The 13,404-nt window shown below is 42.1% G+C and overlaps 1 protein-coding gene across 2 annotated transcripts in view; it reads left to right on the top strand.

Annotated features, from left to right (window-relative positions):
• The first annotated feature begins 10,504 nt into the window (after nucleotides 1-10,504).
• Nucleotides 10,505-13,404, top strand: part of SPATA7 (spermatogenesis associated 7) — a 38,433-nt gene continuing 35,533 nt past the window's right edge. The window contains exon 1 of one of the 2 annotated variants that reach the window (XM_061156490.1): nucleotides 10,505-10,684. In XM_061156490.1, the coding sequence (XP_061012473.1) occupies nucleotides 10,666-10,684 (19 nt within the window). In that variant the 5' untranslated portion in view covers nucleotides 10,505-10,665. The remainder of the gene's footprint in view (nucleotides 10,685-13,404) is intronic. The other variant, XM_061156489.1, reaches the window with a different exon arrangement.

Below are 13,404 nucleotides of genomic sequence, written 5' to 3'. Positions count from 1 at the left end.
TTATCTTACCCTGACTACCACAGCATGAAGGAGCCCGGAGAAAGTAAGTCATGCTCACTCTGAATGGGCCTGTTCTGACCTCCTTTCTAGTCACCTTTTCTTTGACCTCCCTGTATATCTGCTCTCTAATAACTGACCCTGAGCATGATGGGGAGAAACATTGCAAAAGACATTATGAAGACAGAGAAGAACACACATTCTTGCAGAGAGAAATGTTATCCTAACCAACAAAAGAGCGTTGGGCACATTCCCTAAAGAAGTCATTCTGCTAGGTGCTGGGAATACAAAGGCATCAAATCTCTTCTCGACCTTGGAATTAAGACAGATGTAAAAGGTTCAATCCTGTCTCTCAATAGGCTTACAATTTTGGGAAAACATGACTTCAAAGATAGTTGCCTAATGAAAGAAGGATGTGTTAGAGATGAGCAGAACTGATTTGCCATGCCAGAGATGACCCTTATTTGATTTATAGAAAATGAAATAATCTGTGCCTCAGTATCTTCATCTTAAAGCTCAGAAGATACCTGAGAAACATGGTTAAGTTTTCTCTTTTTTTTTTTTTGGCCACATTGCATAGCCTGCAGGACCTTCATTCCCTGACCAGGGATCAGTTGAACCCAGGCCCCTGCAGTGGAAGCTTAGAGTCCTAACCACTGGACCACCAATGAAATCCCTTAATATATATTTTTTTAGAGTTGCTTTACAATGTTGTGTTAATTTCTGCTATACAGCAAAGTGAATCAACTATATGTTTACATATGTTCCCTCTTTTTGGATTCCTTTCCCATTTAGGTCACTACAGAGCATTGAGTATTAGACACAGTAGGTTCTCATTAGTTAACTATTTTATACATAGTAGTGTATATATGTCAATTCCAATCTCCCAATTCATCCAATCCCCACCATGTATTTTTAAAACGTAGCTTTTTCCTAGCGCTTCAACAAAGACCAATGTCTAAAACTTTGGAGTTATGTTTCAACGTCCAAGACCAACCCTAATTCAATTAAATTAGAACTGCTGTGAGGGAGGCCTAGGTATAAGTATTTTTCAAAAGCTCTCCAGGAGATTGTTAATGAGCAGCCAGGTTTGGCCTCCAACACCTAAAGATCATGACTTACCCATTGGTACTTTTTTTTTTCCAACTGGTACTTTCAAATTGAGGTGCTGGAGAAGACCTTGAGAGTCCCTTGAACTGCAAAGAGATCAAACCAAGTAATCCTAAAGGAAATTAACCCTGAATATTCATTGGAAGGACTGATGCTGGAGCTCCAATACTTTGGCCACCTGATGCGAAGAACTGACTCACTGGAAAAGACCCTGATGCTGGGAAAGACTGAAGGCAAAAGAAGAGGGTGGCAGAGGTTGAGATGATTAGATACTATCACTGACTCAACGGACATGAATTTGAGCAAACTCTGGGAAACTGTGAAGGACAGAAGAGTCTGGCATGCTGCAGTGCATGGGGTTGCAAAGAGTCAGACACAACTTAGCAGCTGAAGAACAACAAAATGCCAGCTGGAGTTTGTGCGTGCTCTGCAAGTGGGAGATGTGTCTGATCATGTCTGTTGTTGAAAAGGAAGCAGGACCTGTGACCAAGCACCTATCATCCTCACACATCATGTCAACTGTCCACTCACCGCAGGCATTCCTGACTTCTGATTTAGACTATAACCATAGAGGACCCTGAAGTATGGTATAGGGAATATGTAAAAACATATTTAACAGAGAAGAAGGTAAAAGAAATCAATTTCTTTTCAGTTTAATATAAGATGCCTCAGTCCAATCAGTCAAGAAGATACCAAGCAGAATAATTTACTCCCTCACCCTGAAACTTTTCAATTTTTTTTAAGATGCTAGTGTCAACAATCTGGATGCTTAAACATAATTTAAGACCATGAATAATTTTCTAAGATCAAAATACCAGTGAAATCACTAACACTAAATCTGCCATCTTCCATGAGCAGCTTGATAGCATGGGTTCAAAATAACTCCAAAGTTTTAGCAATTTGGCCTTGGTCAGAACATGAGGAAAGGGCTACTTTTTGAAAATACATGGTGTTTTTCACCATATAGGGACTGGAAGTAACATACATTGCATTTCAACTCTTTTAAAGGTCAAGAAACTGAGGCTCAGAGAGGCTCAGGGAGGTATCATACTCAAGTTCACATAACCAGTCGGCACCGTGCACCCCAAGGATTTCCATCTAAGTCTTTAACCTATAATATTTTAATGATATCGTAAGCGAAATTTTTAGAATTGTTAGAGCAATTATTCGGCATAATGCCAAGAACAGAGAATACACTGGGGAAAGGCAACCTTTACATAAAATTTGATTATGAGTTTGGTTTATTTCAAGTCAATTCTCAAATTGCTTTTATTAGAAATAATGAAAATACCCATATAGAATAGTAAAAAAAAAAAATCTATTTTAATTTCTAATTTGAGGAGACATTTTGGATTGTCTATTCCAAGTGGCCAAAAAAGTTACTTTCTAGAAGAATCCATTTCCATCGTGTACTTTGAAGTCTACAAAAATTCTAACTATGTTGGGTTAGGATTATGTATAATAGTGAGAAATAGAAAATGCAGGAAGTTCCCTGGCAGCCCATTGCATGCTTCCACTGCAAGGGGCACAAGTTCAATCCCTGGTCAGGGAAGTAAGATCCCACATGCTACACAGCATAATCAAAAAAAAAAAAAAATTGCAAAAGTTTAGTTTTTACTTTTATGAAAGTCTGACCCCAGGGTTGGAGTCTACTAGGATTTATATGAAGCTCCACAGTGTCAAGGTCTCAGGGTCCTTCTAACTTGTTACTATGCTGAGCATTGCCTTCATGCCAGGCCACTTCATGGTCTGAGAAGGCTGCTCCACGTCCTGCCATCACATCCACTTTCCAGCCCAGAGAAAGGAGGAAAGAGAAAAAGAAAGACATACTCTTAGCTTTAAGGACACATCCCTAGTGTGGCACACGTCTCTTCTCTTTTACACTTTAACCGGAATTTTGTCGTATGTATTGGACTTCCCAGAGCTCAGCAGTAAAGAATCCACTTGACAATGCAGGAGACACAGGAGACACGGGTTACATCCCTGGGTGGGAAAATCCCCTGGGAGAGGAAACAGCAACCCACTCCAGTATCCTTGCTGGAACATTCCATGGACAGAGGAGCTTGGTGGGCTACAGTCCAAAGGGTCACAAAGAGTCAGACATGGCTGAACACACACACACACACACACACACACACACACACACACACACATTCTAGTTGCAGAGCATGGGCTCCATATGCACAGGCTTCAGGGGTTGTGGTGCATGGGCTTAGTTACCTCGCAGCATGTGTGACCTTCCAAGATCAGGGATTGAACCCGTGTCCCCTGCATTGGCAGGTGAATTCCTAACCACTGGATCACCAGGGAAGTCCAGAGAAGCTGCCCCTTCTGAGGGGTTAATTCTCCAATGAAAAATGCTCCCAAACTCAACGTGAATGACAGATTATCTCTGGATTATGGTAAAGTGATCATCTCTCAGTTCAGTTCAGTTGAGTAGCTCAGTCATGTCTGACTCCTTGTGACCCCATGGACTGATGTTGAAGCTGAAACTCCAATACTTTGGCCACCTGATGCGAAGAGCTGACTCATTGGAAGAGACCCTGATGCTGGGAAAGATTGAGGGCAGGAGGAGAAGGGGATGACAGAGGATGAGATGGTTAGATGGCATCATGAAATTGATGGACATGGGTTTGGGTGGACTCCGGGAGTTGGTGATGGACAGGGAGGCCTGGTGTGCTGCGCTTCATGGGGTCGCAAAGAGCCGGACATGACTGAGAGACTGAACTGAACTGAACTGAGTGATTTCCCCCACTTTCTTCAATTAAAGTCTGAATTTGCCAATAAGGAGTTCATGATCTGAGCCACAGTCAGCTCCCGGTCTTGTTTTTGCTGATGGTATAGAGCTTCTCCACCTTTGGCTGCAAAGAATGTAATAAACCTGATTTTGGTGTTGACCATCTGGTGATATCCACGTGTACAGTCTTCTCTTGTGTTGTTGGAAGAGGGTGTTTGCTATGATCAGTGCATTCTCTTGGCAGAACTCTGTTAGCCTTTGCCCTGCTTCATTTGGTACTCCAAGGTCAAATTTGCCTGTTATTCCAGGTATCTGTCGACTTCCTGCTTTTGCATTCCAGTCTGTATAATGAAAAGGACACCTTTTTTGGGTGTTAGTTCTAGAAGGTCTTGTAAGTCTTCATAGAACCATTCAACTTCAGCTTCTTCAGCATTACTGGTTGGGGCATAGACTTGGATTACTGTGATAGTGAATGGTTTGCCTTGGAAACGAACAGAGATCATTCTGTTGTTTCTGAAATTGCATCCAAGTACTGCATTTTGGACTCTTTTGTTGACCATGATGGCTACTCCATTTCTTCTAAGGGATTCTTGCCCACAGCAGTAGATATAATGGTCATCTGAGTTAAATTCACCCATTCCATTCCATCTTACTTCACGATTCCTAAAATGTCAACATTCACTCTTGGCATCTCCTATTTGAACACCTCCAATTTGCCTTGATTCATGGACCTAACATTCCAGGTTCCTATGCAATATCGCTCTTTACAGCATTGGACTTTACTTCCATCACCAGTCACATCCACATCTGGGTGTTGTTTTTGCTTTGGCTCCAACTTTTCATTCTTTCTGGAGTTATTTCTCTACTGATCTCCCATAGCATATTGGGCACCTACCAACCTGGGGAGTTCATCCTTCAGTGTCCAATCTTTTGCCTTTTCATGCTCATCTCTAGGGTAGGAGAAAAACTGGACTGACTGAGTTTGCTCTCATTTTAAAAGAATCATATAAGTTGGTCTTTTAGAAAAATGTAAGACTTTATACATATTTCATTTCTCTTGGACAGCTTAAATACAGGTTTGCCTATGACAAAGGACTTAAGCAAATTCTCATTTACCTTTTCCATTTTATGTGTCCATGATTGCACAATAAAATAAAATTTACATTTTGGGGGATAGTACATGCATAAGACAGCAAACATATATAATGAAATGTCACTGAGATAATTGTCTCACTGCCTGTTTCCTGACTTAGTGGAATGAGCACTAAATCAGGAGTCAGAAGGCTGAGTTGTGTGGGCTGAGGGTGTGCTCTGGGCTCCAGCAGTCTTTTCTGCAAGATGAAGGTTTTGGCTTGGTGATTACTGGCATCCTTCTAGCCCCAACATTTTCTGATGTACAAGGGAAAGTATTTGTTTACTGTTAGCCTTGTTTAGAAAGTAAATTAATAAGACTCAGAGAGTCGCTTTTTTTTAGCTTATTTGTCCAGTTATCTTATATAAGGATCTACTCTGTATGTTATAAATGACACAGAGGAAATTGTTCTGTGCCCAGACCATGACCAAAGTTTCTAGACTGTGCCTTCACTGTAGACTGTGTCTCCCGTACGCATTTTTAAACTCACAATGCTTTTCTTTAATTTGAAGTTTCCTATGGGTATACGCTTCAGTGGACACTTAATATTAGGTAACAAGAGTTGTTTTCGTTATGTATTTTCATACTGTTGGAAATGTTAGATTCTTTTAAAAAAACATGAAACACAGTGAACACTGAAAAATTGTTGCAGACAAGGAAATGAAAGGGCTCAGAGAAGGTTAGAGAAACCTATATTTCAGTCAACAAAGGCAGAGACTGAACATGTCTGGGGGAGTCGGCAACCCAGTCTCATCTCCAGCATCTCGCTTTGCTGTTGTTCAGTCTCTAAGTCTGACTCTGTGATCCCATGGACTGCAGCATGCCAGGTTCCTCTGTCCTTCACTGACTCCCAGAGGTTTGCTTTTCTTCCTCAAATAGTATAAAGAAGTAATTAATGCAGCTTCCCTTGTGGCTCAGATGGGAAAGCGTCTGCCTACAGTGCAGGAGACTCGGGTTTGATCCCTAGGTCAGGAAGATCCTCTGGAGAAGGAAATGGCAACCCACTCCAGCACTCTTGCCTGGAAAATCCCATGGAAAGAGAAGCCTGGTAGGCTACAGTCCATGGGGTCTCAAAGAGTCGGACACGACTGAGCGACTTCACTTCACTTCAAATTTAAATAGTCCTGAATGTCCTTCATTTCTGTCCTTAATTTTGTCTAGAGTGGAGATTAGATCCCTTAGGGCATTAAAAAGGGATGGTTTTCATTGGTGGTTTACAAACTCAGGGTGTTTGTTTTTTTTTTTTTTTGATTGCATGTGGCCATTTGTGATTCATCAGTACACTTAGAGAAGCCTTATTGCAACTTCCCAGAAATCCACTAATCATTAAAACTCCAGACTCTATTTTTTAAGTGAAAAAAACTATATCAGGGTAAAGTAACACGTTAGTTATGCTTTTTGCTTTGCTTTCTTTTTAATGGTGAAGATACTTATAAACAGAGAATGCATTAAGTGGAGATAACCAAACCTTTAGGTCAAGCATCACCTTCGATGCACTGTGGCAACTGATTGGCAGTGGAAAAAGACATAAAATGCTCTTCTTAAGCTATAGGGACAGGCTACCTAGTAACTACAGAATGATTAAGTTCTGTTCACAGATATGTTTTCTCTTAATTGGATGAAAAGATTTAAGGATCACACCTGGGGAGCCATGGAGACGTATGATAGTTACTAGTGGGCTTAATACATGCAATTCTATGAGTGATTCTTCTCTTAGTAGCAAGAAATCAGCTAAGCTCCCCCCAGAGTCATAAGCCTGTGCTCTTTTAAACTGTAGGAAGGGACTTCCTTGGTGGTCCAGTGGTTAGGAATCCCCCTGCCAGTGCAGGTTCAATCCCTCGTTTAGGAAGATCCCACATCCCACAGAGCAACCAAGTCCATGCCCGTAACTACTGAGCCCAAGTTCTTGAACCCATGAGCTGCAACTGCTGAAGCTCTCACACCTAGCACCCACGGGCTGCAAAAAGAGAAGGCACCGCAAGGAGACGACCGCCCACCGCAGCTAGAGAGCAGACCCCTGCCCCCCCAAACTAGAGAGAGGCTGCCCGCAGCAACAAAGGCCTAGAACACCCAAAAGTAAAATAAATAAATAAGCTTTTAAAAATGTTTTTAAAAATAAATAAACTGCAAGAAAAACAAAAACCGAAGTGTGGAATGGAGCATAATAAAAAGTGCAGTGACCCCTGTGTAGTGTTACACAATGGACAATGATAATTTTCTATGGACAAGATGATGTTTGCGTTCAGATACCAGAGTTCTTTTTCCCGTGGGAACTCAAAACGGTCTTTTGGGATCAGTTTATCTTATTACCACCCTTTCTTGTCTTTTTTTTTTTTTTCCTGTTAGGCTTATGTTGCTTTATTGAGAATTATGGTCATCACTGTTCTCTCCAGCTTTAACAATTAAATTAAGAAAAATCAAGTTATAGGTTGACAATGATGACCTTTTTTATTCATGATGGGCCTTAAGATAATACAATAATTTCTTCCGTTCTCAGGAAAGAATTCGGTATACATGTCACTATTATTGGAGAAGTTCTACCTTGGAGTCACATTTCAAAATGCTTTTCACTCCTTACACTCCTTGAGTAAGATTTGTAGGTTAATATTGTCTCCTGTGGCTTGGCTGTCTTCCTCACAGAGACGCAGTTTAAAACTTTCCTAAAGCCCCCTCTAGTGACAAACAGCAAATTAATCCATTACTTCATAACATTTAATACCACCAAGCTCTAAAGTTCCATTTTCTCATCTATTTATTAGATAAATGAATAAGCTACAGTATTTTGATTGGAGAATGGTTAAGAAATAGTCAATAGTTCGAATTTCCAAGATTCCCACCAAAACCTAGGGGATTTTCTTTTGAAATGAAAACCAACATCTTTTTAAATTCCATTTCTTTTCTCTGCCCTGAAGGGTACACCTTAAAAAAAATCCCCTAAAAAATGTCCTTCATTTTTATCCTTAAGGGACATTAAAGATGAAAATACGTTTATAATTAGCCACTGAATGGGAAAAGATTATCTTAGCCTTTACCTCATGGTGTCTCCATTTCATTCACTGGATAATTTTCATTCGTAACGCTGAGCATGACCAAACAGAGAAACATAAATTCTCTAAATTATGAAAGCAATGGTAATCTATAAAGATATAGATTAAATGTAAATGTAATAATACACTGTTTTAAAATAATAAGTAATAAAATACAATAAATATATAGTATATGTACTGGGCTATATATTATGGTATGTAAAATATATAGCTTACTTCATTTGTATCTCTTTTTTCAAAGAGCTTCAAACTCATCTAATTAAAAATAAGCTTGATGAAACAATTAAATAAGAGAAGAATAAAATCCTTGAGTCGTATCTGTCTGTGACCCTATGGACTGTAGACCACCAGGTTCCTCTGTCCATGGGATTCTCCAGGCAAGAGTTCTAGAGTTGGTTGCCATTTCCTTCTCCAGGGCATCTTTCCAACCCAGAGATTGAACTCGCGTCTCTTATGTCTCCTGCATTGGCAGGTGGGTTCTTTAACTGCTAGCTCCACCTGGGAAGCCCATATAGAGTATATGTATTAGGCTATTATTATGGTATATAATAATACAGAGCTTATTTCATTTGTATCTCTATTTCCAAAGAGCTTCAAACTCATCTAGTTAAAAACAGGCTTAATTAAACCATTAAATAAGAGTAGAAGAATAAAAGTCACCTGCATAATATAGGGAATTAAAGAGATAAATAGAAAAATAGGCTATGAATAGTTATTGCAGCTAAGCATAAGTCTTAGTTTTGAGCTGACAAGCTAAGACAAAAAGAAGAAAGTCAGTAAGAAAAGTAAATATACCAGTGCATTAAGGGAGAAAACTGCTTTCCTTCTAAAATACAGATAGACAAGCCTCTAGATATCAGTAACAAAAATGTATCATTGGAATGATTTCTTAACAATGAGAAATTCACGTTTTAATATTCAACAAAAGGTCTCAGGAACATCTATGCTCCAAGGACATTGCAGATGGTGGTGATTCCCCATTGGAAGCGTGTTCCTGGGAGCGAACTCGACAATAAACCCAGGCCAGCTGCATACATTTACCCATGATCAGGGTTATCTCGGGGAACAGCAACCAGAAAGGATCTTCTTTCTCTTTTTTACACAGAGTGAAGACAAAGGATATTTAAATTAACTATCATAAAGGGACTCATGATAATATGTTCTCTGCTATGGTTGGAAAGAAAAGGACTCCATCGTGCACTTCTTGAAGGAACTGGAACAAAATACTTAAAAATCATGAAGTGAGGATGGTTTCAGTTGAAGTTGGCTACCGAGCAATGTCGTCTTCACAACCCTCATTTTGCTGTCTCTCAATCGTGCAGCTCCTTTCCTTTTGGAAGCCAAAATTTACTTTTGATACCCAACGCCTTCTTTCACAAGGGAAACTGGCATCACCCTTGAGTGAGTCAGGTCACTGTGTTGCCTCTCCCAGGGGTGTTTGCCCTTTATGCTTCAGTTCTAATCCAATTTAACAAATGCTTACTGGAGGTCTAGTATATGCAAGATATTTTCCAGCTGCTGGGAACCTTTCCTGTCACAACCAGGGGTGGAATGGGTGGGCTGCTACTGCCATGCCGTGCGCAGAGGTCAAGGCTCGCTGCTAACCACGCTGCACTGCATACGACAGCCCAACAATCATGCATCCAGCCCCGAATGTCCGTAGACCCACTGCGGAGGACACCTTACAGAACGCTGCCTGGTCCCATCTATCCTCACGTCCAAGGATTCAAAAGTAACTCCTTCGAAATTAAACAAATTGTGGAAAGCCACGGATAATTCAACGCCTTGTTCATGTTACAACTCTCTTCCATTAAAGGAAAACTGAGGACTTAAGATTTTAAAAAAGGTGGAAGGTGGTGGTGGAAGAGGAGGGGGTGGGGGGAAGCTCAGGAAGCAGAAAGGAAATGCAAACTGATTACTGGGGTTAAGAATTAAGATAATATGTAGATGCTTTTCATCCCCAGGATTTTCACTAATCCAAATGTTCAAGTACTGCTGCTTGTAAATTTAATTATTTTGGGCTTCTCTGGTAGTTCAGATGGTAAAGCGTCTGCCCGCAATGCGGGAGACCTGAGTTCGATCCCTGCGTCGAGAAATGCAAACTGATTATTGGGGTTAAGAATTAAGATAATACGTATTTTCATACCCAGGATGTTCACTAATCCAAATGTTCAAGTACTGCTTGCAAATCTAATTATCTGGAGCTGGTTAACTGTTACCCTGAGCTCAACCAACAATTCGCTCCGGGACCGAGGGGACACGGACGCCCGATGAGGCCGGCGTGTCTTCCCGCTCGTCCCGCAGCGACAAGGCCTGCCAGGTGCTGGGGGCGGAGTCCCGACGGGCAGCAGAGCCGCAGGGCCACAGGCCGGCGCTTCGCCCCGGCGTCCTCCAGTCCTCCGCGCCCCTCTCGGGACCCAGGGGGCGGGGCCGCGGGGCGCGTCCCTGTGCGATGACGTCACAATCCGGCGCCTCGGGGCTCGCCCTCAGCCGCCCGCCGCGCGTCAGTCTCCGGCTGCTGCGCCGCCCCGCCCTCCGGCTGTCTTTCGCCGAACCTCTGCAGCGGGGAGCCGGCCCGGCCCTGGGAAGGGTCGAAGGGGACGCCCCAAGTCCCCGCGGTGTGGCCGCAGGAGGACCCGAGCATGGACGCCAGCCGGAGAGGTAAAGGGCCGCCGTCGCGGACGCCCGCCGGGTGCCCGGCCCCCTCAGGTGTGGGGTCGGTGTCGCGGCCGCGCGCACGCGCTCCCGGGCCCCTGCTTGGTCGTCAGAGTTGCCACCGACCCCTCCACAAGCTGCCTAGGCCTCTCGCCGCCGAGGAAGCCCTGCGTGCGGGCTCCCCAGGTGCGCTCGTTGGCTCAGAGTTTGTTACCCCAGCTCCGGGAGGCCCTGTCCCCCTCAAGTCGGGGTCGGAGGCAGACCAAGCAGATGTGGCCTTTGGAGTCAGACTTCCCTGAACCCCGAATCAAGTCTACACCCCCGCCCCGGCCCCCTGCACTTAGGGGTGAGCTTCGGTCTCTTCATCTTGAACGTGGTGGTAAAAACACCCATGTCTTGGAGCTCTTGAGGATTAAATGCAGATAATACCTACAAAGCTCTTGGCACACTGTTACTTAGGAAATACAAAATCCTCCGTACGGTAACCACGCCCCCCAGCCCCGCCCCCAAACTACACGGTAACCCAGGAATTCGACAACTTCAGAGTGAATATTGATTGCCTAGGAATCGTGTTAAAAATGCAGATCTTGACGGTGGGGCTGAGATGACGCATTTCGAATGAGCTTCCAAATGATGTAGTGTTGTTGGCTACAGTTTCAGTAGCAAAGGACTAATCCATTTTCACTATGTATACTTGGACTTGACTGAATACTCTGGGTTAAAATGGGCATCACTGTGGAACAGTTGGAACCATGTAACTTGAAATCTCTAGGAGTCAGCCCAACCCAAATAGTTTGCATCTTCACATTTTGTGAGCAAGGCAGATAAGGCGGTCTTCAGACTTCTTCCTATTCAGTGTTCCCATCTATTTTAAATTATACCTTTAAACCAAGCTGCCAGATGGTTCCTAGCAATGTCTTGCTTTGCATACAAGTGTGCCTTTATTATGTAATCATGGATCAAAATAAGTGCTGTTCTGAATGTAGGAGATAACTATTCATTGATCAGCAAGCTGTATTTTCTGACAGTTTACCATCTAAGTTCCAGAAAAAGCAAACAAAAATACGTTTATGGTTTTCAAAAGTTTTACCACAGAAGCTAACATGACTCTTGCTGTATACTGGAAACTATTCTGAAATTATCTCGAGTTCTCATGCACAAAACATCTTGTACATTGATTTCATGGTGAATAAACTAAAAAGATCATAAATAACTTGCCAAGGTCCCAGTAAGTAACACAACAGACTTTCAATCCAGATGTGATAAAGCAAAACCTTAGAGCAACTTAACTATCTCATGATAGAAATGGGAGCATGGGAAAGGATATATGTAAAAATTAGAGTATCATAGACAGTCTATTTGTTAATTAGATTGTTTTTAAAATCAGGTTTATGGGAATCCCCTGGTGGTCCAGTGGTTAAGACTGTGCTTCCACTGCAGAGGGTGTGAGTTCCATCCCTGGTCGGGGAACTAAGATCCCACATGCTATGTAGTGCAGCCGAAAATAAACAAACAAATAAATAAAATCAGGTTCATGTAAAAAAAAAAAGTAAAGTTTCTGTTTTTATAACTTATCCAACTTAGCTCCATTTTTAGGACATTATATAATGTATAGTATCAAACATTGCTTTTTATTGACCTTTTAAGGAAAATGTAATACTCAACAGAGATCTGGGGTAATTGTTAACAGAAAACCATAAATAAATTTAGCTAGAGCTAAAATACTTAACCAAACATGGAACAATGAACTGGTTTAAAATTGGAAAAGGAGTAAGACAAGGCTGTATATGGTCACCCTGCTTATTTAACTTATATGCAGAGTTTTTGAAGTCCAAACTCCCTACCTCAGAATTCAGTGGTATTGGCGATAGGACCCTTAAAGAGGTAATAAAGTTAAAATGAGATGGTTAGAGTTGCCCTAATCCCACTTGGGGGCTTCCCAGGTAGTGCTGAAAGTGAACGTGTTAGTTACTCAGTCATGTCTGGCTCTTTGGAACCCCATGGACTACATAGCCCACCAGGTTCCTCTGACCATGAAATATATGCAGAGTATATTACGTGAAATGCCAGGCTGGATGAATCACAAGCTGGAATCAAGATTTCTGGGAGAAATAACAACAACCTCAGATATGCAGATGATGCCACTCTAATGGCAGAAAGGGAAGAGAAACTAAAGAGCCTCTTGATGAGGGTGAAAGAGGAGAGTGAAAACTCAGCATTCAAAAAACTGATATCATGGCATCTGGTCCCTTCACTTTATAACAAATAGAAGGGAGGCAAAGTATAAGCGGTGACAAGTTTTCTTTTCCTGGGTTCCAAAATCACTGTGAATGGTGACTGCAGTCATGAAGTTAAAAGATTCCTGCTCCTTGGAAGAGAAGTTATGACAAACCTAGACGGTGTATTAAAAAGCAGAGACATCATTTTGTCGACAAGGGTACATATAGTCAAAGCTGTGTAGTCATGTATGGATGTAAGAATTGGACCATAAAGATGGTTGAGTGCTGAAGAATTCATGCTTTCAAATTGTGGTGCTGGAGGAGACTCTTGAGAGTCCCTCGGTCTGCAAGGCAATCAAACCAATCAATCCTAAAGGAAATCAACCCAAATATTATTGGAAGGACTGATGCTGAAGTTCCAATACTTTGGCCACCTGATGTGAAGAGCTGGATCAGTGGAAAAGACCCTGATGCTGGGAAGGAAGGAAAGCAAAAGGAGAAGGGGGC

The sequence above is a fragment of the Dama dama genome, chromosome 12 (assembly GCF_033118175.1).
Source record: "Dama dama isolate Ldn47 chromosome 12, ASM3311817v1, whole genome shotgun sequence".
NCBI lineage: Eukaryota > Metazoa > Chordata > Mammalia > Artiodactyla > Cervidae > Dama > Dama dama.
The sequence above is the reverse complement of the archived record's forward strand: the minus strand, read 5'-3'. Positions and strand labels throughout refer to the sequence as shown.